Consider the following 25,748-nt stretch of genomic DNA (forward strand, 5'->3'; position numbering starts at 1 on the left):
TTTTTTTCTTGTTGCTCTGGAAGCCCGGCTCAACCAGCATGTGGTGAATAGCACTGACATGTTTAAACACTGCCTTTCGCATTCGAACTCAAAAGATTTTCCTTCCATAGCAATGTATGGTTCTTGCTGGGACTTACCAGTGCATTCAAATTAAGCAAAAAGGCAAAGTGACCAAGGTTGATCTAAAGGGAGTCGACTGTACTCCGCTTCATATATGGCTAACAACATTTTGAAGGCTAGAGATACTTCTCTCTCCGCTCACCTTTACGACCAAAAAATGGTGCTTCATGTATGAATGAAAGACATATGTGAATACAATCTCTTGCATGCGCAGCAAGATCATATTTTGTGGTCTCGATTGTTCAGCATAACACTTGGCATTGTTATGTGCCTGGTTTATCAAGAAAAAAAGTAACGCGCAAAGTTGCCTTTGTCTGGGCCTTTCTCCATAATGATGTCCGAAAGACGGTGGCTATGACGTCACAGTTCCTGCGCTTGCAGTATGGCAAAACATGGCCTTCGATATTGGTTTCTATTGCTCGGAGGGTGGGGCCCTGACTGGACCTGCAACGTGGGCACTACAAGCAGTGCAGACAAAGGCAACTTTGCAGTTTTGTTTTCTGTAAAAATCAGGCTAGTAACAGTGCGGAGTGATACAGCGAAGGATCATGACCATAAAATGCGATCTTGCTGCAAAATTTGAGCAACAGCAAAACAGCAGAATCAAAGCATTGTGCTTTTTTTTTACACTTTTGGCATTGGCTCTCGTGCTGGCATGCCACCATTATCACCGAGATTGCATAGTATTACTCAGCCGCACAGACGATAAGAAATGAAGGGAGTCTCATTAGGGGGTGTGCGAGTATTCGAAACTTTCGTGTAACGAATATAGAATGTTGCTCTATTCGATTCTATCTTCAAAACAAATACTAGTCACTATTCATAAATGGGAATATTTTTCTAATAGTTTTCAAACATTTTTAATCGTCAATTGTGCAGAACCATTGGAGCAGTGGTGCGACACATTTAATCATGGCAGACGTAACAGACATAAAAGATGGGAAGTTACATAGCCAAGCAAGTTATGTTGCTGAGAAAGTTCCGGCTAAACCACCATTATGCCCACTCACCAATTAGTCTTAAGTATGCAAATGAACTGCTAATTTGCTCCTAATGCTCCATTTGTGCTTTTAATGAACACTTCATAACATGCAATCTATTGATGGAAACTTGCTAACATTCTGTATATACGTACTAGGATCTGAAGATCGTCTTATACTAATCGTGAGAACAACTACTCATTATGCAGTGATTAAAAAGGATTGTATATTTGAATCAATTTGTATTCAATTCCGTCTCAAAAATACTAGTGAAAATAATTGTTGCAAAATACAGCAGCCAATTACGTAAATTGTTTGTCTTGTTCTGACCTATTAGAATGAATAGAATCTAATGATTGTTTTAATTGCGAAGTATGGCAGCTAATTCATGTAAATTGTTTGTTTTGTTCTGACCGATTAGAATGCTAGCAGCAACAGCACAATTCAGAAGGCTGTTGGTCTTCATTGATTGGTTCCACAGTTTGTCAATCATAAAGGCCCAATCGCATGCACGCGATTTTTGAGCGACAAGCGACGGCGACGAGCGACAGGTTTTGCCGTCGCGGAGGGTTATCCGTCGCTGTCGCAGGTCGTGTCGCTGGTTTCTGGCCAGCCAGAAAATATCGCTTGTCGCCCGGAAGTCAGCGCGACGACATCCGCTGGGGACAGCGATTGCACAACAACATGGCAGCAATCAGTCTGCCCGCTTCGATCTGAATTCGCTCTTGCAACTTGCTCTCTGCTGTGACAGCAAAAAATAAATAGTACAATCAGTTATCGCTTCACCTCATCGCTAGCTGAAGACTAAGTATCGGCGCTCTCTTGTCGTTATTATTGAGATCGGTTGTTTTGTTTTGTTAGGCCTGAGACGCCACCGAGAGCTGAGAAAGTGTTTTAAGTTTTACTCAACAGATGGCGCCACGGCACCTTACGCTGGTGGCATGGGAGGGAGTTCCACTGGGGATGCATGGGACGAATTTTCGCTGGGGATGATAGCATATTTTAGCTAGGTCTAGATAAAACATTGACCTTCTGATAGAATTGATATTTCTTTACGCGCGCACGATAATATTTGTTCGCATAACAATGTAAATTCGCCGCTACTCTTTTTTGCGATGTCGCGTTCATGTGGTTGCTCCACGCCGCGACGCGAAAGCGCGACAGGGTGTGCCTGTCGCGTCGCTTGTCGCTGTCGCTTGAATATCACGTGCATGGGGTTGGGCCTTAATATCTTATGAACTCCTAATATGCAATTTGTGTCCTAATTATTATATTAAGGCAGTACATATTGCAAAGTTAGCCTGCTCGTCTTCATTTATAGCATATAGTAGCTATCTTCGCTTACATAATAGCATATTAGCTACTACTATGCAATTTATGTCATAATTACGCCAATATGTCTAATTTTTCTCGGTATGGAGGCAATTGATGCATATGCTTTTGTTTTGAAACCTGCAGGCAACACCGTAATTAAGTTAGCGGTAAATGACATGTGAATGCTTATTGTGTTGGCATCTGTTTTACTGCAGTAGAAACTCCTCCGCAGACAATAAAAATAACAGTGGAGAGGTTTATTTTTGCACATAGTGTGTCTTGCAGTTAATCAAGTGTTTTTGTGAAGTATTAAAAGGTACGCAGTTGTATTAATAACTCTTCCTTATCCAATTTCTTTGCAGTACGAAAGGTTCCTGCGAAGCGACACAGTGTCAGTTGCAACAATGTTTGCACCCATCGTCTTCCCACCCGTCTCAGCAGTGGTGTTCATTGAGGACGATAATGGTATTTATTTATCCTAAGCATCAACATTGAGTGAAAGCGTAGCGAAAGAATGCCAGATGAAATATGTACCAAGGGTTTGAGCAAAACCTTTTAATATTTCGTGAAAGCAGTTCAATGGAGATGAACAGGCAATTTATTTACCGACACATTATTTGTGCTGGGTGACGTCAGTAAATGTATGGTGATAACAAATGGTGTGACATAATTGCAACTCCTCACACCAACTAGCCCAGCTTCCTGCCTTAGATATTAATGATGGGCTATATAGTATTAATGTAATGTAATAGTATTTATTAAAAGGCACTTCTAATTATTTACCTTAGGGCGCACATCGCAGTTGCGGAATTGAAGCCATTCAGTGCTGAAAGCATGTCAACTTAGTAGGAATTATTAGACTGGTACTACCTAGTTTCAAAATATACTTCTCCAAATTTGCATATAAAACCTACTCACAAAGCATTATGCATTGTGGGAACTAAACATGAATGACTGGTGTAATATTTCGAGTTTCAGGGTACCCGTTGTTTTACAAAGTTATGATGCAGGTCATTCATGCATTTATTCTTGCAGTGGGCTGGAGTGGATTCTTCTAAATATGTCCCGTTCACATACTTGTCTAATCCTTCGTAGGTCAGCATAGGCTGGTTGGGTCGGGTGCTGTGCTGGGCGCCAATCCAGACCGCGTTGTCATCAAACGAGCTGTCCTGAGCGGCCACCCTTTCAAGATCAACCGCAAGTCTGCTGTAGTTCGTTACATGTTCTTCAACAGGGGTGAGTTGATTGCGGGGCTTTCATGCTTTGTTACCTTACTTGTATTTATGCTTGCTTGTAGTATTTGGACAGTAGTGCAAGTTTGTGCCTTCTTGAAACGAATCTGTCAGGTCTTGCGAAAACTTGTTTTTGGAGGGGGGGGAGGGGAGGAGGAGCATATGAGGAGAATACCAGCGTGCTGTTTTTTTTTTTTTTCTTATTGTTATTTTCTTTTTTACAACAGATGATATAATGTGGTTCAAGCCTGTGGAACTGAAGACAAAGTACGGAAGGAGGGGACACATCAAGGAGCCGCTTGGTATGTTCTCCTTTATCCTTTCTTGCAGCCTTTTATTTGATTGATTGATTGATTGATTGATTGATTGCAAGCATTAAAACTGGGAATGTTTCCCATCCTTGTAATTGGAGCAAACTGGAACAAAAGGAGTTCTTTGTGTCTGGAAGTTTGCTATAAAGTTTGTTTTTCAAGCAACCTGTACGGGCTCTCTCTGTAGGATCTTGCTGCATGTCTACATTTCCAATTTCTGTGGAATTCTAATCTTTGAACATAAGTGTACTCGATCTTCCCATTTCATTCAATGTGCAGAGAAATTCATGTGCATGTTATCCCGGAAACACATTTCATCAGTGAAAAAAAAAAGAGAGAGAGAGAGAGGCAAGAAACATGCATAGGCACTCTTTGTGCACATATTTTTCAACTATATGTGTGTCTTCGTGTTCATTCTGCACATTGCAAGAACATCGACGGCATGAACAACTTTATCTCCCATATTCAACTACTCCTACTATGAAAACTTGCTGTACAGATGTCACAGTGACACCTGTCACTTAACCTTTCTATACATGTTTGCATTTGTGCTTTTGCATGGACTCAAAAGAGTTCACTAAGACAACATAACCTGTCAACAACTAACCTTTCTTAACCTTGCATTGAATCTGATGGTGACGAAATGCAAAGACACTCGTATACGGAGCAGTAGGTGCGTGTTAAGAACCCCAAGCGATCAAAATTGATCAAGAGCTCTTCACTGTGGCATCTCTCATAGTCACTGTGTCATTTCGGGATGTTAAACTTCATCGGTGAATCAAACTTTAATTGTAAGAAAAACGCAGTGACAGCTACCACCTAATCTTCCAGCCATGCAAATGTTACAGTGACACCTGTCAGCCAATTTTTCTGCATGCATATTTGTCTACTGGCTACAATTACCGCAGTTAGCATTTCAACCCACTTTCCCTTTCACGAGAGCGGCTGGCATGATCGAACGCGCTTCTTTGCAGGTACGCACGGGCACATGAAGTGCGTGTTCAACGGCCAGTTGAAGTCACAGGACACAGTGCTGATGCATCTCTACAAACGCATGTTCCCTAAGTGGACGTACGACCCCGAAGTGGACAAGCCTGTCCCCTACTATGAGGAGCACGACTCTACGGCCGATGGCAAAGAGTGCAAAGGACTCAGCCTGATGGATTAAAATGTAAATTTGTTGTTTGCTTGAACTGTGGGTGCACACTTTATGTTGAGCCTCGTCATACAAAAAAGGCCATGTCTCTTAACTTCACCGTCGAGGCTCCACTTGTACTAACGAAAAAGACTCTGAGATTTATTTATTTTTTCTCCCTCTCTTTTTGAAAGCACATTGCACAATCCAAGAACGTCATGCTGATGTACCAACGCTGAGGAGTTTTCAGCGTGACGTTCAAGGAATAGAAAATTTGGCCTCCATTTCCTGCAGTAATAATGAGCATTTTGCTGCCAAGTTAATAAAAAATAGACATTCTTGAGAACGCTTTACCAGTCTAAACTGATTGTTTGTTACTCTTCTGTGTTTCTGACCTAAGAAACTGAAAGTGGCAGTTTGGCAAAACGGCCACGGCGATACAGTAAAAGCTCATTATATCGGATTTCACGGGACCGAAAAACAATGTCTGAATTAATCGAATGTCAAATTAGTGAGGCTATCAAAAACAAAACAATAAACAAATTTCCAAATCGGCACACATTTACATACTGAACAAATTTTGTTTCTATTTAGCACAAAAGCAATGGGGAGCTGCAATTTTCATCTCGTAACAGATTAGCGCTCGCAGCGGTGAAGGCCTCGTGCTTCCTTCGTAGTACGGCAGCAACACAAGACCTGCGTCTTCATCGGAGACATTCTTTTCAATACCACGCGCACATCCGTCCCAATGATTTGTTTCGACAGTGAGCTGGTTTGCAACAGAGCGTCTGTTCGTTGCGATGTAGCAGGCGGGTTTGATACGAGAGTGCGGGCCATAGTAAAATAGCTCTTCACCCTCGATAGCTTCCACCGTGTTTGTGACAATGCGCATGCATTGCACTGAGTCAAAACTGAAATACTGCTTGCTGCAACCGCTGCGGATGAAACCGTGGTTGCTATCGACACGGTCATGGATGGCGACCACGGATTTCTGAAGGCAAGCAGCCAACATCCGCACTGAGTCAAAACCAAACTACTGTTTGCCGCAATTGCGGTTGCTATAGATGCGATCATGAATGGCGACCATGGATTTCTGAAGACAAGCAGCCAACATGCGCACTGAGTCAAAATTAAACTACTGTTTGCCGCAATTGCAGTTGCTATAGACGTGATCATGGACGGTGACCATGGATTTCTGAATGCAAGCGGCCAACACGTGCACTGAGTCAAAACTATTGACTCGGTGCGCGTGTTGGCCGCAACCGCTGCGGATGAAGCCGCGGTCGCTATCGACATGGCCATGATAGATCTGAAGGCACCCGGATAATGCGGTGTCATGCACGGCGGTAAACGCAAGAATAAAGGAAGGCTACAAAGGCGCAAATAGGCACAAAGCATTCCTGTCATTCTCAAGCAGTTTCCACTTACGATGATGGCGATATCGACTCCGCCGCTTCGTTTCGGTTGGATGCCGCTTTTGCTCGTTTGTGTTGTACATTTATGGTTTGCTGTGCTCACCATGCTCGAAGAGTTGTCCGAATTAACAAGTTTGATGCCATGAAATAATGCATGGGCTTTCCGAATTAACGAGCATTGAAATAAGATTTTACTGATATTGTCAACTCACTTATTCAGTGACTGCATGTTATGCAGCGCTGTTATACCACCATCAGAGATGCTTGGCTTAAACAGATATTGTCAGATGAGTAAAGAAACCTGCCAACTGTTGTGTTGTCCAAGAAGTGTATGTAAATACACACAAAACACAAAAACCTTAGTTGGATAAAGACAGCAGCACCAATATTCCAAAAGACCACTGAGACAGTTTATTTATTATTTTTTTTCATCATTGTGACATTAAAACACAGAACAATTCAGTACAATATTTCATAGCACATTTCCTTGTTACGAATAGCTGAAACCAAATGTGCAAAAAGATTCTCCCAACAAAAATTAAAGGTTAGTCAAAAAGAAGTGTCAACTGTCCATAATTAATTTCTAACATAAACCTATATATTCACAGCACACAATACACAAAGTTATCATCATTTAGTTGTTTCAGTGAGCAGCCTGAAAAGGAGGGATTGGTCCCTATGTGGGTCAAATTTATAAGCACGGCATTTCAAAAAGATGTTTGTTTCCATATTCACTGACATTGTTTCCCCTTTGTCATCTGCAAATCTGCAATTACTTCAGTGGTTTCTGAAAGCAGAAACCCCATTCTTGCTCAGGTTGTTCCCGCCTATTGTCTTTAAATGATCTCGCATCTACAATAGCTATCACATTCACAATATTAGTGGTTATTGAACTATACTCTAAAGCCTATTTAGGATGTATGGTAGCTGCAGCTGCTTTTAGATGGGAATTAAATGCCATTGTTTAGTTCTCAGAACTAGTAGCTGACCTTTCATTTTCACGAGAGCTGCTCAAAGGGTTCACTGTTCAATGACCAATGAGAGTGTCTTTGTGACATCAGTATAAGTCACCGGGCTAGCTGACTTTTGCAACCACATTTACAGTAAGTTCAATCAAGAAAGAGCTCTTGTAAGCAAAGAGGCCCTTTCGTTAATTTTTATTCCTATCCAAACATTCTTCAAAATTCACAGAAATAGCAGAGGGCACGGTAAGCCACACACTACTTGTTTTCAGTGCCTCCCGTGCCTAGCTGGCAGACTTTGTAGCACACACTGCAACATGGCAGGCAACAAAGAAGCGTTACGCGTAACACGGCCTTCAGTATTGCACACGCCCACTCCCAATCTCTGAGGCCAAGCCACACACGACCACTCTTGTCGCGTATTGATGAGTGTGACAAAGCTTGATGTGGAAGATTCTTATCTCCGAGGCCAGATCATGTGTTGTGCCACTTCTTTACTGCCCGCCGTGTGGGATTAAGTGCGACTGAGTGTGTGTGGTTGACACAGCAGACAATGAAACGGGTTTATGTTGTTCTGAAGCTCCTTGATGGTATTTAAAAGCTAGCAGAATTTTCAAAATGTTGCTGAATTCTACAGATTGTCGCATATTGATGAGTGTGACAAAGCTTGATGTGGAAGATTCTTATCTCCGAGGCCAGATCATGTGTTGTGCCACTTCTTTACTGTCCGCCGTGTGGGATTAAGTGCGACTGAGTGTGTGTGGTTGACGCAGCAGACAATGAAACTGGGTTTATGTTGTTCTGAAGCTCCTTGATGGTATTTAAAAGCTAGCAGAATTTTCAAAATGTTGCTGAATTCTTTGGAAAACTGGAGAAACCAGTAGGGAAAAGCCCGCCTACTGAAGCTTGCGAGTGCTGCATCCTGCTGCCTTCTTTTTTCGTTGTTGTTCGAGCATGCACAAATTTACAAAATAACAAATCCTACTCTTTAAGCTGCCACGCCAAGCATATATGTTATCACAGATAAGACTTCCACATAATGCAAGAAGCAGGGAGATTGCACATTTATCTACAACGAAGTCATTGCACACATGGCGCACATTTCTAGTTTGTAAATCTTCCTCTGTTGTAAACGCAGATGGAAAAGTAGAAGCCATAGGTTACAGATTTATAGATAGGAGGCACTTTTACACCTAGATAGAGAGCTTTTATAGATGCAGCAGTCCAAAAAGTTGCCTAGTTTGAACTGAATATGTCAGAAGCATACATATATATAGCAACATAAACAAAGCATTTACTGCTAAAAATATAAAGCTCTTGTGAAGTTTTCAACTTTCACATGCAATGCAATGCAGCCTCCCTGCACATTTCATCTACATACAGCCATCGGAAAAAGTAAATATGCCACACAAGCCATGAAGGAACTAAATTTTTTCGTGCTGTAGGAACAACAAACCTTCAGGCTGTGCCTCTAGATAAAAGACTGCAAAACAAAAATACAAAAGCAAAGAAATATTTCCTTTTTTCAGGACTCAAAATAATTTTGGTTTGTAAATTTTGTTCACAGTTTTGTCACTGACTTGTTGTATACATCTTGATTGTCTAAATGTGGTTGGAGCCACCGGAATTCCACAGATGGTGCGAGATTATATTTACATGAACACCTAGCTGGCCATGTTTCATCCATATGTGCTGTCTCACATATACATATCAACGTAAATAATGGGAACTGTACACTGGCAGTACGTTAATGTGACAAAGGCACATCAAGATGATAGATGCTCACCACGAGAAAGCACTCGGGAAAATGGATCAGGCCAGGGGTGCTATTCTATGCACCGTCAAACTCTGCCATATTAGCGTTTGAGACAATCAAAGAGGGCATTAGCCAATCAGAACTCACAAGACTGCAAAGTTGGCAATATGACGGAATTCGACCATGTCCAGCATGGCACCCGAGCACTTTATAATGAGAAAAGCATAGACAGAACTTGATAACAACTTGCCAAAAAGAAGGAAGGCATAGCGTATTATGGGAATAAGACATCGCCGTCAAAGTTGGCAGTTTTCTAACCCTGAAGCATAAACCTTAAAAGAAAAAAAAAATATCAGCTACCAGATTTAACAGCTTTAGTAACCAAACTCTTCAGTTGCCCTTTAGATCTGTCTCTGCAGTAAAGCCTCGTTTATATGATTTCTCAGTTCTTGAATTCACCGTGAACAGCACTGACAACAAGCGTTTTATAGTTGCTTTGCTACCATTAAGTGTTAGGATTATAGCAGAATACTACCGGTATGGAAACGCAAAGCAACACAAATAGCAGCACTTGTGGCAACATCTGGTGACGGTGCATTCAAACTTAAAATGTGCTATAACTTCTTTGTCTAACACTTTCTGGTGGGAAAAAGTACAGTATTGTGAAGTTTGTGTCGCTGTGGAACACTGTTAGGCCAACAGATAAGTAGAGCCACAGAATTATGCAAATAAGCCCGTTTGACCTGCTTGAGCATGGCATCACAAGATGTCTCCAATGCTGCTGTTTGCGGCTCCATCCCAGTATTCCGCTGGTATGGTAATGCTGAAATGTACTAGTATACAAATCGGTTAAAACTCTATACTACCCTGTCTGTATTTGGTGATGCTAATTTTTGCCGGATTATATATGTTTTCTCTATCCACTAACCCCTCTCTGCTTTTTCAGAACATATCAATGATTTTCTACTGTTTTGCAGAAAAAGAAGCTCATTTCCTATTTTTTGCATCACCCGAGCCTTTGTTGTGGCGTGGTGGCACATTTGCAGCCAACTGCTCAAACATGCGGTTCATCCTGACTTGATTACAAGTGTGGCTAAAAATTACCTGCAACAACGCTATATACAATATTCTTTTTCCTATAATATCGTCCTGAAACAGGCAGCATTCTAATGTACAAGCTTTTTCTCTACAATGTAGCACTTTTCACAATGTCACATCGGAATTTTTACATGAGCTGAACATGCAGAACCACTGCACACGTATACATATCAAAATTTAAGCTCCTTAGACAAGATTTAGGGAACAAGCGAAGCATTTGTAACTTGCAGCACAAAAGAAGAGACTGCAATGCCGCATATTTTCTTCTGTGCAGCAAAGATGGCAGCTGGCATGTTTTCACCTCAGAACTTGGCTATTGCTCGTCTGGCATAGAGCGGTGTCAGTGATACAAGGGAATCATAAAAGCCAACAGGTGCCTAAGAAGCATGAGCTGCCACTGGCCAGGGCACAGAGCTTCTTATAACACTACCTAAAGTATCTTAAAGGACAGTGTGACTCCATGGGAATGCCCAGATGTGGATAGTTTGGCTTAGCGTGGACGTGGCTTGGCCAAAAATGTGGCACTGCTGTGCAAATAAACAGATTTCTTGGCATTACATCTTCATAAAAGGTCTTGGTGTTCTCCCATAACACCTCATGCATCGATGTTTGCTCATGTATAGTATACCAAGTAAACAAAGAAAATGAAAATGCACAACTGAAGTGTATGCGCAGTAAACATGGTCCTCATCTTTTCTCTAATTTTAGCAACGCACCATTGATATTGTTCCCATTCTGTATAACTCTGCATACTAGTATGAGTGTTCTTGCTTTAACTGAAATTTTTAACAAGGAGAAAGAGTGTATCTTACACGCTGTTTTATAGAGACCAAACCATTATGATGGATGGAATGTTGGTTGCCGGACATGTCTTCAAATGAGCCTGGCGCTACGAAAAAGGTAGCGATCTGAAACCCTCGCTTCCCATCACTGCCGTGCGTACAACAGCGCTACAGCGCCACTCTTCACTCTATAGGTAACTGTAAGAAGCTATGTGCCAGGCCATGTGGTTGTGTATGAACTCAGAAAGTCATCTTAAACCAGTAGCCTACACTAGACAGCACAGATGCACTCCCGAGTCAACTGCTCCCACGCTTTAGATGAGTTCGTTGGAGGCTGTACTGGCACAACGTGCCACCAGTTCCACAAACCAACACTCTGGTTGCGAGGTTTCTAACAAAAGTGAGAACAGCTTCATTGAAGGCAGCTCTGGTGGTGCTCAGGGTAGGCCCATTTTGTCGAGCAGGCTGTTGACACGCTCGTTGAGCCATGCGCGCTGTTTAGGCAGCAGCCCCTGCACCCAGGACTCGGGCAGGGCCGAAAAGCCGTCCCGGCAGCCGAGGAAGGCACCCGCTAGGCAGCAGTTGACGCTGCTGTGGCCCCCTTGCATGGCTAAGCGGCTGATGGTAGACCTGGTGAAGAAAAAAAAAGTTATGAGAATCCTACATGCTGTGGGAATCCTACATGCTGTCGTAAGTGAAGCTTTCTTTGGTGTTTGCAAGGGATGCTGTCCTTGTTTAGCAACCGTTGGCACAACGAATTTGGAAATGTTTTCATTGAGAAGCGCTTTGCTCAATGTAAGCTTGTGGTGCTTCAACAATGCCATACGTGTCCTACATAAACCAGAGTGTATCACACACACTACAAACCGAACCAAACTTGTCCTGCGTGAATTGTTTTTGATCTCAAAGTAAAACCTATAAACAATATGGTCCTGTCCTGCTGCCGCCTCATCACAGCTTGTCAATGCCCCTCAGCTTCGCATTGACAGACAAATATGTGCTAGCATTTTAAGCCATTCCTCGCTGCATATCTATGCTGCTCCACATCGTGTTTACAAGCTTCAGGCTGTAAACAACACTTCAATGTGTATTGAAAACACTCCTGCTCTGCTCGACGCCTATTGTCTCCTTCGCACTCAATATGTACTTCAACCTCATTTTGCTTGTGTTGGGGCTCGCGTCTGTATTCCCGAGTACAATGCTACTGGTTGCCCCATGCCGCCTAGGTTTATACTATCTTTGGGATCGGCCCATCGTGCAAGACAGCAGCCAGTACCCACAAAGTGGGAAGAAGAAGCAAAGGAAGCCTTGCTTTAAAAATAAGGTGAGGTTAGTACCTCACGCAATGACGTGTTCTGGTTAAGGAGGCTTACAGGTGCTGAACCTGAGAAGTAGCCACAATATTTGTGGAAATAGCTAGGTTGTAGCTAATGTAGGCCACACACAAAAATAAAGTAGCCACGAAAGTATCTAAAATGCAACTATAAATGATTATCAAAAGTAATTGCATTACATGCCTACTGACATGCACTTGAGAGACACCTTCAACTATTATTATTGACAGTTTTGTAGCAACATTGCAATACCTTACATTTAGAAAAAAGAACCAGCCAGAAAGTAGCCAAGAAGTAGATGACCCACACTTGTGAAGGCAGGAGACCCAAAACGTAGCAATTTAATGCAGAGTAGCCGAATCTGGCAACTTGGTCATAATAAGCCCCTGGAGCATGGATGACACTTCAGAAGTGAAGCTGCAGATGCTCTGTTACCATGGGCATCACAGTAAATGCATTGAGCTAACAACAGGAGGCATCCAGTGCATACCGCCTTTGTTAGTCTGTATGGATCTTACTTAACGCTTGTCAGTTCCATATGTCAGGTTCTAGGGCACATCAAAATGTTTTATTGGACTAGTTGGTTTGTCATGGCTGCAAACGGTGCCAGAGAACACAGATGTCAAGCAAGACCACGGTGTAAGAAGATAGGTGTTCCGACAGCGCACCCGCGCTGGGGCGAGAGAGCGGCCACTTCGTGTGACCGGAAGTGAGCGCCGCCGCTAGGGGCAGCACGCGTTCAGGAGGCCTTGGAGAAGCGGCACAACAGTAGATAATTTACGACCTCCGTCAGCATTTAAACACCCATACCCAAAGATATGCAATTTTTCGTTATTTAGACGCCAAATCCTGAGCAGGTAGAAGGTTCCATGCCACTTACAGTCAAAATACCGTCATTTCAAACACGAGAGAGACGCGTCGTCTGCTCGAGCAGACGGCGCGCTACGCTTACCGCTGCTCGCCGCGTTGGAGTCAATCGGAATGTCGGCAGGGATGTCCCTCCAACCAAGTAGAGTCGTTTTAAGCAGGCGAACGACATATATTCATCGAAATAAAGTACTTCTGCCGCGTGTGCCCATAAAAGCGCCAGCAAAGCGAGCGAAACAGTGGCCCCCAGAACAGGTGCTGCCCCTTGCGGCAGCGGCGTGCGTAGAGTCACACTAAGTGGCCGCGCCTCGCGCCGCCGTCGGATCACCTTCCTTTTTTACACCGTGAGCAAGACCAAGACTATCACAAGGCGCTATGTGAACACGATCTCTTTGCCTGTCCATCATGTTCTCTAGCGGAATTTGTTAGGGCACATATTGATATTCCGTAACTGCAACATGTGCTATAGAGCAATTAAACTAAATGTTTAGTTGAAATGTGTTAATTAATTAGTTTACATTGTAATCTGATATGCAAGTGATGTACAGCTAGCTGTTCAAGTAATCCACATGAAGACTTGGAATAGTGCCATGTGCCACAGGTGACTTGATTAAGTTTGTTTGCAATTTTGAAAACACATTTGGTATAGCACTGTTTTATCAACGAGCTCTTAATAAATGCCTGACCTTGAGCTGTAGGCACTTTAGCATGTGACACAAGTCATGTCTTCTTTTGCCTTTGCGTAATGTCCTCACCTGTAATCAGTGCACTGCTTGAGAGCCATGATGCTTGCAGATAAGGACTTGAATGGGTGACTGCTCAACTGCTGATCATTCAGCTGCAACCTGCACACGCAAAAATGTGACAAGTCATAAATTGCTACTAAATAGGTGCCATTGTACACCTATGCTGTGAATTCTTTTATAAAAATAAGCTATGCAGTTACACGCACTTGAATATCAAACATAGTGGCCAAATGTTTGGAGCAACAAAGCAATTTTTAAGCCGAGTTCGTCACGCTTCATTTTAGTGGAAGTTGGAAGCTTCATAACAAAACCCAAAGCGAAGATCCAGTATGGCATCTGTGCATTTATCAATGGCATTTACCAATTGTCAGGGCACTCTGCCACTGATAGGCAGAAACAAGTACTACTAGACCCTTTCCCTCATATCTACAATCTGACACTCTGCCAGCACTCTATGCTGGGAATTTATCTCACTGAACTCTTCTCTATCAAATCAGAGCAAAAGATAATGTCATTAAATGCATATAAAAGGGCTATAATTTCTCATTAATTATATCATTGACACCCACATACTTTTTATGTGGTTTAAACCACAGTGCTATCTACAGCAATTTATACTATGCCTACTTTTATAACAAATATGAGATGCAACGATTCAGATGCCACTGCATTGTACCGTTGTTGAGCTATTGTTTTATTCGTGATAAAGAAGCTCAGCGCATTAGTTGCGCATTCCAAGCAACAAGCACATCATTAAAAGCTACACGGTGTTAAACAGGGTTTCTATTAATCAGCAGACAAGTCAAGCATTGCAAAAAAAATTTTTTTTTTTTAATGCTCCTGTGCAGAAACTCACTCTTCAAAGCTACTTGCTTCAAAGCATTTCTTGAAGCTTGCAATGTTGCCCTCACTTGTCAGCTGCTTCACTGATAGCTGGAACACTGTGTCATGTAGCCTCTCCACATCCACGCAGCTGTACAGGTTGTGCTTACCCTGCGAAGGAAGCGTCAAAGCGAAATTATTGCATGTGTACCTTGATCACTACAATTGCTGGCTTACCATGCAATGCAATAATTCTGCCTCATTCATTTAATTTTTAGTTAAATACCTCCTCATGCAGCATTGCAAGATCTACAAGTAGAAACACACTCCATGTAGCAGGAATGTGCAACCAGAATTTGATCTTCAGTTGCTAGTGCCAGCCAGCTTAGTGAGGAACGAAGGGCAACTTGCATCAATGCAAAGCTAATGTCTATTATTACAGATAATAATAACATCCCAGGTTTAACATTTGAAGCTGTGGCTCACTATAAGGGGCACCATAGTGGAAGGGTGTGGGATAATTTTGACCAATTGGTGGCGTTCTTTAATTTGTACCCAAATCTAAAGACACAAACTGTTTTGTATTGCACACACATTAAAATGTAACTGTAGCTGGGAAATCTTTGAAACTTGTAATCTCATGCCCAGCAGAAGAATGCCACAACTACCGAGACAACGTGGTGAGCACGTGATTGTGAAGCTAGAGGGGACCAACCTTTACACTGTTGCAGAAAATTGTTTAAATTGTGTGATAGTAAGCAACAGCTTCTGCTCCGTTATGCTTCTTTCTTCACAATTTTACATGTAAGAAAAGAAGCAGACCTTGAAGTCGTGCAATTTCATCAGGAATGTTTATGATGTGCCTGTAAACATGTACAGTGGAATCTCAATGATACGAATCTCACGGGGTCACGGAAAAAATTCGTATTAGCCGAAATTCGTATCAACAAAACACAATTAAAACTACCTAAATTAAAGAGTCGAGAGGTGAACTCACTCAGGCACAGGTACGTAAAAAGCATTTAGAGTATAGACCACTTATAACGTAACCGTTTATAGTGCACAGCTGGCTACAACGCGGCCTTTTCCGACTCCCGTTTACCCTCCCATAGAACTCCATGTATACACATACCGCTTACAGTGCAGCCACGTGAGACGAAATTGTGGCTTCCGCGGGAAAATCTCGCCGACAAGGGCGGTAGCGAGCACGAGGTGCGCCCACCGATGGGAGAGGAGATCAACGAATGCGATGCAGAGGAGGAGCATGAGACGTGGAGCACGAGTCCAAGGGCGATAAAGTCGTCACCGCGCGCCGTATGTGCTAGTGAAAGGACGCGTGCCTTCACGGACAGCAAACGCACAGCGGAGAGCAAACGCAACTTCCGTTGCGCGAAAGGTCATGGGGGTATGGGAGGGAGGGAGGGGGGGGGCGACGCTGTGCCGGGGCGCCAAATGCGTATCTTGCAATCGAGCGCAAGGGTAACTGGCGACGAAATCTCCCCACGTGAAAGGAGCAAAGCGGGAAGGTAGCGTGGGAGGGAGGGAGCAGGGGGGGGGGGGGGGCGGCCCCTACTCTGCCAACAAATGCGTTCTTGTACTTTGCGCCTGTGCCGGCTGTCGGTGTTGTCGCGCGCACCGTATCTTGAAAGTGATCTCCACACGGCTCTGACCTCTGTATGCGCTGTGCTTACACCGCTCAGTTTCCGTTAAAGTGATAGACCGCACGAACCTTCGCTTGCTGCGGCGGTAGCGCGTGGGGAAGCGCGGCCGTCGCAGTGAGAGAAGAGACAAAAAGAAAAGCACAAAAGCAACAAAAGCGCCACCGCTTCAAACTCTTCGCACCCAGTCGCGGCTTCTGCGCTGTCCGGCGTCGCGTCCGCGCCTCCGCACTAAAAGAGAAGGGGAAAACGCGCGTGACTGAGCGCTGTTCTCTTTCACGGCCGTCGGTGGGGCGGCGTTTATTCGTATCAACCGACACTGGTCGAAAATCGATTAGTAACAACCGTTCTCTAGCACGTTGCAAAGTAATGGGGCTTGGCCGGGACCTCAGAAAAATTTGTATCATCCGGAACTTCGTATTAGCCGTGATCCTATCATCGAGATTCCACTGTACTTGGTTTCACACATTGCAGTAATAATAAGCCACATTCAAGTTGGCTGAACAAAGGAAATAAAATGGTTTTGGCACGGTTTTCTGGAAGATAATTGCAAAGAGAGCCAAGTCGAAAACTGCACTTTAAGTTGGCGTAAGCTATCGTCGAGTTACGTTCGACTCCTAGCAGCATGATGGATAATATGACTTCCAGTAAAATCTATCACGCGCTCATACTTTAATCCCCAGTGAAAAGTTTACTTGTGGCCTGAAGAATTCCATTTACGATTGCCAGTCTCAAGTTCTTTTACTTCAAACTTTAGCAAGCATCAACTTTTTTTTTTTACACTGGATCAACAGTATGCAAGAAAGGGCCAATGTAACGAAGCTTTGCTTTCACAACCCTTGCTTCAGCATAACAATCAGGTTTAATCTTGTTCAAGATTGAACAGTCCATTAATTTAGCTATCCATGGAACTCTCACCCTTTAAGTCAAGCTCTGCTAAAATCTGCTAAGCTGAAATGCATCCTGTGACAGCAAGAACAGTTTCTGTATATCTGTTGAGTCTTTCACAGATTTAGAGCACATCTGTTAACTGGAAGTTCTGATAAGATAAACAGGTTTCCAAGGTCTCTATATTCTTCCTGAAGGGAGCTTACTGTACTTGCAAGACTGTTGCTACCCCTGAATAAGCTGTGCCTGCAATGCATACCCATTTAGATGCAGCTACTACATCCACATACCTGTAGTATGGTTGCAAGGGTTGTTGAAATGGCCACTGATGCCGCCTTGCAATGTTCTTCTGGGTGAGTGGCTAGGCATATCCGCACAGAGTTTGATGCAACCTCTGACAAGTTGTGGAACACTGGTATGCCTGCACAGGAAAGGTCCAGTTCACGTCCATCTTAAGGTACAGAGTTAAAGTAAGAATTTTACAAGATGGACTCAGTACTAACAGCTAGGCACTTTTCATGCCAAATGAGCCATAAAATGCCTATATTAGTGTGAATGTTTATGCATCACTGCATTTTGTTAAACTAATGGTGCTGTTTTATACTTTCAAGGCATGGATTGGTATTTTATTTCAACTAGCTTCACATTCTGGTTATCTCATAGCACTCTTATTCCGCAGTCTGCAAAATAAAAGAAGGAGAAAGCCACTGTGCAGACATGCCATCAGACATCATACCTACGCTTTTGTAGAACTTGTATTGTTACAAAGCCCCACAGGTTGAAAGAGACAGAGTTTCCCATTCTCCCAATCTTTGGAGCACCAGGCTTGCTAAAGGTGCCCTGCAACAGAGCCTGGTGACAGACCTCATCAATAGCAGAGTGGCATAAAAACTTTCAACAAAGACTATACATACAGTTAATGCAAGCATCCATATTTGTCATTATCAAAACACACACATTTAGTATATTAGTGACAACAGTGTGATTGGCTGTTCGCTGCATGCCTTATGGCATTAAATGCAAATGCTTAAGCACTGACAGCCTTGATGACAATACACAGAAACTGCTCTCTTGCAGCACATAATATAGCTATAGGATTTGTGAGGCATGCAAGCCTGCAGTATGCTGTACTCAATGGAATGCGAAGAGCACAAGTTTCCAAGCTGAATGATGCTTCTAGTGCATACCTAGCGCAATAGCTCTTGTCAGGGAGCCATTGTCAACCAGAACTGGCGTGCCACCAGCGTCATGTGGTTTGCCAAGGCCATTGTTGCAGGCAGGTTGGCTTCGTTGGAACACCTGCAGTGCTACTTGGTGTGGGGCACTCATGTAGCCTTCCTCCTGTAGTACCTGTTTGAAAGATGGACAATACATTTGAACAACAGACTTTCCTGGGGATTCTGTAGTCATAGAACTTCTTACAATTACCTAGATGGAAAGGCAGTGCTATTTCATGCATGGGAATGATAGAAAAAGGGAGCGTCTGATGGATGCCCACAGATATTCATACTAGAATATCCTGATGATGCTTTGGAAATTAGTTGTTGCGTCAGCCATGCTAGTTTAACCCCTACTAGAACACTGCATAAGCTGCTGCTTTTGCTACAGTAGTATACATATAGGCGATTTCCATTAAAATATGCTTAGTCATGCTATGGTGTGAGGTTAATGTTGAATGTCCTTTGCACATCTTTGACTATACCAAGCCACATCCAAGCCTTCCTTATCACAACGTTCCCACTGTATCACAAAGCCCTTTAAGAGATCCGCATATACGGTGGCACTTGAGTTCCTGATAGTGGAAGTAAAGAAAGAAACTCCATGCCCACAGTCAACAAGCAGCCCGGAATCGACTTGGCCTGTCACAGGTGACCATTAAACAGACCTTAACTGTCAGAGAAGATAGTGGTTTCGACCTGGTACTTTATTAGTTTTTCTTTATAAACACCTGCCTGATGTGACATTACGAAGTTGCATGGAATGTGCATTAAGCATTTATTTAAACAAACTATTCAAATGCAGAATGTGACTCACCAGCTTCGTGAGGTCAGATAGGAGGAAACCTTCCGCATCGCCAAGCTCAGGCACACCAGAACGTTTCCAGGATACAAGTCGTTTCGCGAAGTCGAGTTCATCAACAACGCCAGCCCATCGCAGCAATGAATCGAGCACTAAAAACTGCAAGAAGGCATCGCAAATCGAAAGCAAAAGGTCTGTTATTGAGCTGCTATGCTCATATACACAGTATGAGCAAGAAAGAACGAAAGCACAAAACGTTTTGTGTTTCTTCTTGTCTGAACAAGAATTGTATATATGCAGTAGCATTACGCTATCGCAGTCAATTCCCACTGATAACCAAGGTATAAGCATCCAAGAATCAAGTGCTAGTAGCGCACCTATCCTTTTTCTTGCATATATGGCATGGATTCCACAATGCCAATGCGAGCACTGACATTTAATATGAAGACCTGATTCTATTCATGACAGCTCTTTAGTGCCACAAGTGACATGCACAATAACACCTTCATTTGGTGAATATCAGCAGCATTTTGTTCACATAAATCAACTGAGCTCATACTTATATACATAGAAAATTTTACATCTCAGGATATACTTTTAGTGATCAAAAAACAACAGATGTCTCAGGCTGGAGCCAACGCATTTCAACAACTTGTCTTCGCCAGGTACTTGTCTTCATCCTGTGAACATCCATCTTCTTAGGACATACTTTAGGCATGCAGCTATAATTGTCATTTATTTTATGTGTGTTCCCTTTCTTTAATGCTGTGGGCCAGGCGCTTTTCTATTAGGAACACCATGTACGTCTAGGCATTTCACAGCAGCACTGAGAGCAAAGTACCAGGCATTAAGTAAATTACACTCTGAAGTGTGTACAGTTTTTTAGAGTAGTACAAGATGTTCGCCTTTACTCCTCATTTGACCTTTTTAATCCTTATTTACTCTTTACGTATCTGCAGTGTGAATAATTGTTTATGACAATTACTGTCGTGTCAAACTTACTCCCCGATGAGAAAATTTTGTAAGAGTGCACTGTTAGAAAATTTTCACACTTTGAGGCTTGTACCCAAACAATAATTGTTATCTTGCGTGCGCTTCCTTTCATTAATGTACTTGCTACTTTCCCGTAAAGAATGCTATGTCATGCTGATAGGCACATGCCATTTGTGACCTGAAAGCACTAGGCATGCAGCGTTAAGGAATGGCACAGAAGATAGCTGACAATTATTGTTTGGGGACAAGATAAGCCTTTTATTAGAGCGTATAATACTAAACGTTGTCTTTTACTGTAATAAAAGAAATGCACACAAGAATGATTATGATTTTGCTGTGTCAAAATTACACTTGAAACGGTGTACAATATTTATAGCATAATGTCATGCATACATAGTTTGGCTTGTTAACAGTGACCATTTTTTACCCAGAGTGTGCTTGGTTTCTTCTTCACCACTATGTCATAGTATTACACTCTAAAAACTGTTTATGCCCTTTGAGGTGTATCTTTGTCCCACAACAATAATCATCATTAATCTCATGTGCAGTTCTTTTCTTTAATGCGGCAAAAACAGCTTATATACCCTTTGAGGCGTATCTTTGTACCACAACAATACTCATCATCAATCTTGCGTGCCTTTTCTTTGTTTAATGCGGTGAGCCCAGTACTTACATGTCACAAACAACATGCATGTTATCAGCGTGATGTAGCATTCTAGACAGGAAAGTAGTGAGTGCAGAGTTTTCGTGAAAGTAAATGCAATAAAAAGTAGACGATTGTTGTGGAACCAAGATATGCCTCAAAGGGCATAAACTGTTTTTAGTGTAAATATTATATTTAATTGCTCTCCTTGGACTCGTTTACTCCTGAATTACTCCCCTTTCTGCTTTGTTTACTCTTTGTTTACTCCGTGTCTGTAACAGACAGAAGCACATGCCAAAACGAAGTATAGCTTGCCATTTGATCAGCATTGCATGTCCAGTCTCCCTGCTTCCATCGCACTCGATGCTCATCTCTCCTTATAGATGTATACTCGAGGCACTGTGGGTCATAGTAGAAGGCGCACTCATCTACAGTCATGAACTCAGTGGCAATGCCAATTGCGTCGCCAATGGCAGCCCCGTACAGCAGGCCTGCACACAATTAATGATGTATACTACCAGGGTAGAAGCACCGGAACAGAGGTGAGATGGTGCAGATTTGTAATTGTAATAAAGCAATGTCATACAATGAGGACAGTTAAGAGCAGTAAATACATGCACATGAGTGGAGTAAATGCATTGTGCTCTCACATATGTATATTTTTTTTTCTCACATATATATATATATATTTTTTTCAAGGTAATGGCTTATTTACATAGGAAGAAAGATACAAATACTAAACATCAGCAAAAACATGGGGCTGTTAAATGCATGCAGCCAATGTCATAATGCAATCAATTTTTTTTTTTAAGAAAAAAAGCTTTGAAGGTACCAAGACTCTGACTAAAGTAATGCAGATGGCGAAAGCATGTGCGTTTGTTCAGTGGTTCAGATTGTGTCGTAATGTTACTTGTCCTTGTTGCCACGTTATCTTTGCTGATGTTTGGTTTTTGTTTGTGTGAATTTGTTCATTTTCTTGCTTTTTCAATTTTTTATCAACTTATATAAGCCACTGACTCTAACAAAAGTTTAGTTGACGATGGAGCACATGCCTTGTCTGCTTTCCACTCTTTTGATGTCCTTGATTTGTCAGATGGCATATTTAACCACATTACCAGAGCATCAAGCAGTAGAGACAAATTATTTTTAAAGAGATGCTGATTATGCAGGGTGTTTCACGTTATTTGAACCAAGGATTTTGAAAAAGTGGTTAACTGCAACTGAATGAAACCAACGACATATGGTTTGCCGTCACGTAGCGCTCTTTAGGGTATTTTTTATATTGTGCTTAATTAGTTAATTAACTAAGATAAATTACCCAATAGTTTTAATATTCACTTTAGGGCGAAGTGCGTTTTGTTATGTTGTTGTAGAGGGCATTCCAGATCGACCGATAAATATTTTGTGGCAATGTACATGCTGCGTGGTGATTTTTCTGGTGTTTAAAGAAAGCCCACGAAATATGAAATAAAACCATGTGACTTTACTCATGCGGTATTGTATTGCAGCGCTCTCAGTCATGCTTCGAGCGAAAGAACCGCTTATCAAAGACGGCTAGCTGTCCTTTCTACATGCCGTCGTGAAAGGTGCCGATACACTGTAAAGCCGATGCCTATAGCCGCGGCCGCTCACTTCACCACGGTCCGCCCACACGGTTCTTTCTCTCGAAGCACGGTTGAGAGCGCTGCAATACGATAGCGCATGAGCGCAGTCACGTGGTTTTATTACACATTTCGCGGGCTTTCTTTAAACGACAGAAAAAAATCACCACGCAGCATGTACGTTGCCACAAAAAATTGAATTGGTCGTTTTGGAATGCCCTCTACAACATAACGAAATGCACTTGGCCCTAAAGTGAATATTAAAAATTTTGCATAATTGATCTTAGTCAATTAGCTAACTAAGCGCAATATAAAATATACCCTAAGGAGCGCCACATGACTGCAAACCATATGTTGCTGGTTTCATTCAGTTGCGGTTAACCATTTTTTAAAATCCTCGGTTCAAGTTATGTAAAACACCCTGTATACTGTTACTGCATGAACTAACCATGAACCATGCAATATTGCCTTTCCAGCGTTGCGGAAAGGCAATATTATTGTTAATAAGTGGTAGCAACTGTCGTTTTAGAACTTTCTTAAGTGGCCTGAAGAAATAGCACAGTAGCTTGTACTTGTGCATTACCACATGCTTTAAAATTAAAAAAGCAAAATACATATGGTACAGCAACACAGCTATATAATCTAGTGTGCTGTTGCTGCACCATATCCCTGCGGACAACATGCTTTTAAATCACATTAATATCGAGCTATCAATCAAGGCTATATTTTCTACAATATCGTTGGCGCAGGAAGTGAACCATTGCAGAGGTCTACTGCAGCAGAGAAGATCAGCAAGTTGGTGATGATGGCTACACAGACAAGTATGACCATATATGCATTGTGTGTGGTCCCATGTACCTTTCTGCGTCTGTGCAGTGCTTGTGCAGTGACAATTTTTGAAGATGAACAAGACGACTACAGTCGAATCCTGATATATCGAACCCACATATAACGAATTATTGTGTATAACGAACAGCAGTAATATCCCCTTGAAAATTTTTGTATAGAATTTTTATTCTATGTATATCAAATTACCTATATATCGAACTTTTTTGTGATCCCCTTCACATTCGATATATCCAGGGTTCGACTGTATGCTTGCAACTGGTGTACACATTCACCAATAAATGTCTTTCTCATCAGGTACCGACATAAAATAACACACAGGCATCAACGTGCAAACAAACCTGTTATCCTGTCCGTAAGTATATTGGGTTCCAATTTCGTCGCACCAATAGGCGGAAGAAGTGGAGTCTTGATACGGCTTGCAGTGTTCACAGTGTCAGTCTGTATCTGCAAGTACTGTGCATGTGCTGAGTGGAGGTTCGGCACTGAAGTTGCTACTAGGTTTCCACGCACTCTCGGAAACTGGTTGCATTCGACAGCTCGCAGTGTTGGCTTCTCGTGTATGCGGACCGACTTTCGCAGGTGCTGTAGGACGGCATCCGAGCCTGTCTCACATACTGCAAGTGGTGGGCTCGTGATGTCGACATTCCCAGAGGCAAGAATCGTTTTGAGGTTGGGCAGCTTCCCCAGTGACTTTGGCAGGGACGTGAGCTTGTTGTGACTCACGTTAAGTTTGACCAGGGTCGTGATTTTCCCCAGGTTGTCGGGGAGCCGTGTGATGGAGTTGTGTGAAAGGTCAAGCTTTTGCAGTACCTTTAAGTAGACTATCGAGTCTGGTATGGAGTCGAGCTGGTTGAAAGGAATTAGCAACTCTTCGAGGTGGAAGAGAAACCCGATGCTGTCCGGCAGCGACTTGAGCCGGTTGTAGCTCAGGTCTAACACGCGTAGGTGCGGTAGTCTGAACGGCGTCTCGGGAGGCAACGTTGTAAGTTCGTTGAACGACACGTTAAGCGATTCATACAACGAAACAGCGTCTCTGAGGCCCCACGGAAGGTCCGTAAGGCTTTTCTCGCTGTGGTCGCCGCTGATATGCTGCAACAAGAAAAACAACAGCTCTTTGAAGCTTGCACAGGTACCTCTTGCAATTTTTTAATAATATCGTGCGAGCGTCGACCGCACGGCGTGTCAGCGGCCTCCATGGGACGTATTTTGAAACGTTCCACTTCGGTGATAGTTCGCCTAGGCGACAATTTCGCCTGCAGGCGCTCGCTGATTGGCTGTTTTAGCAAAATTGGATGAGATGATTGGCTGGTTGAGCCCGACGTCATTCAATTTTGCTCAACCATCCAATCAGCGCGCATCTGAAGGCGAACTATCGCCGAAGTGGAACGTCTCAGAATACGTCCCCATGTAGCGGCGAGGAACACTCCTGAAGCAAACAGCGCAGCAGAATACATTCGAACTGGAAATCGCCTTGCGCGCGCGCATACTGTATCCGATCCTACCGCCTCTAGCCGCTACAATCCGCTGACACGCCGTGTGGTCGACGCTCGGGCGATATTACTGCAAGGGTGTGTATAAACGTTAATTGGCGTACGCACAGCACGCCATGCAGTATATGCGAAATGTTTTGGGTGTAAACATACCTTGTGGAAAGAGCGGTCGTCAACTTTGACGCTGAGGTCGAGATGTCTGTTGAGCAAGTCTGGCGGCGGGGATCCTTCGTGGGTTTCGGCATTCCCCATATCGCTGCAGCTCAAAGTCCGTCCGGACCTATAATTGCAGGCGGAAACATTCGTAGACCGTTATTGCATCTGTAGCGTTCAGTTGTGAGGCAAAGTTTGCATACAGTTGTTGGAATTAAGGCATTGTATGAACTCTCGGCGAGCGATTTCGGCGAGATGTTGAACAACACTCACGTCTGTTAGCTGACGATCGACGAATCCGAGGAACGTTTGTGCGAGGACAGTGCGGCCGCTGAGCATTGGTTGGAGTTCGCTCAAATAGTCACACAGAGTCTACATAACTGTCTTAACATATTCATAGAAGCAGCTTATAACGATCGCCGCAACAATCCAAGTGTATGGCAGCAAACGCATCAGCAAAACTGCTGTCCGGCACGGAAACTGCCCGCTGCCAACGCATCAAGTGTGCAGACGAATTCTGGAGTGCACGTTACCCCCGTCAGCTGTCAGGTAGAATGTAATAAATGAACCACTGTAACCA

The 25,748-nt window shown here is 43.0% G+C and overlaps 2 protein-coding genes across 2 annotated transcripts in view; one reads left to right on the plus strand and one right to left on the minus strand.

Annotated features, from left to right (window-relative positions):
• The window catches only part of LOC119461168 (pre-rRNA-processing protein TSR1 homolog), a 45,710-nt gene extending 40,560 nt beyond the window's left edge, over positions 1-5,150 (plus strand). The window contains 4 exon segments of the mRNA XM_037722389.2: positions 2,777-2,879; positions 3,510-3,650; positions 3,874-3,948; positions 4,932-5,150. Coding sequence (XP_037578317.1) covers positions 2,777-2,879; positions 3,510-3,650; positions 3,874-3,948; positions 4,932-5,125 — 513 coding nt within the window. The 3' untranslated portion in view covers positions 5,126-5,150.
• Positions 5,151-6,895: 1,745 nt separating this feature from the next.
• On the minus strand, positions 6,896-25,696 carry LOC119461171 (uncharacterized). Its single transcript, XM_037722392.2, has 10 exons — positions 25,442-25,696; positions 25,169-25,295; positions 23,864-24,614; positions 21,391-21,566; positions 19,455-19,598; positions 18,608-18,770; positions 17,711-17,841; positions 14,909-15,045; positions 14,062-14,151; positions 6,896-11,735 (listed from the first exon to the last, which is right to left on the minus strand). The coding sequence occupies exons 2-10, from the start codon at positions 25,265-25,267 to the stop codon at positions 11,543-11,545; spliced, it is 1,884 nt and encodes a 627-aa protein (XP_037578320.1). The 5' UTR covers positions 25,268-25,295; positions 25,442-25,696; the 3' UTR covers positions 6,896-11,542.
• Positions 25,697-25,748: the final 52 nt, after the last annotated feature.

This window comes from Dermacentor silvarum, chromosome 8 (genome assembly GCF_013339745.2).
Source record: "Dermacentor silvarum isolate Dsil-2018 chromosome 8, BIME_Dsil_1.4, whole genome shotgun sequence".
Classification (NCBI taxonomy): Eukaryota; Metazoa; Arthropoda; class Arachnida; order Ixodida; family Ixodidae; genus Dermacentor; species Dermacentor silvarum.

Excerpts from the sequence above, each read along its gene's own strand:
- LOC119461171 (XM_037722392.2), bottom strand. The coding sequence starts at position 25,267 with ATGGGGAATGCCGAAACCCACGAAGGATCCCCGCCGCCAGACTTGCTC. Across the intron at positions 17,842-18,607 it reads GACAAGAGCTATTGCGCTAG|GCATACCAGTGTTCCACAAC; the intron begins GTATGCACTAGA and ends TTTCCTGTGCAG. Across the intron at positions 14,152-14,908 it reads GAAGCAAGTAGCTTTGAAGA|GTTGCAGCTGAATGATCAGC; the intron begins GTGAGTTTCTGC and ends TTGCGTGTGCAG.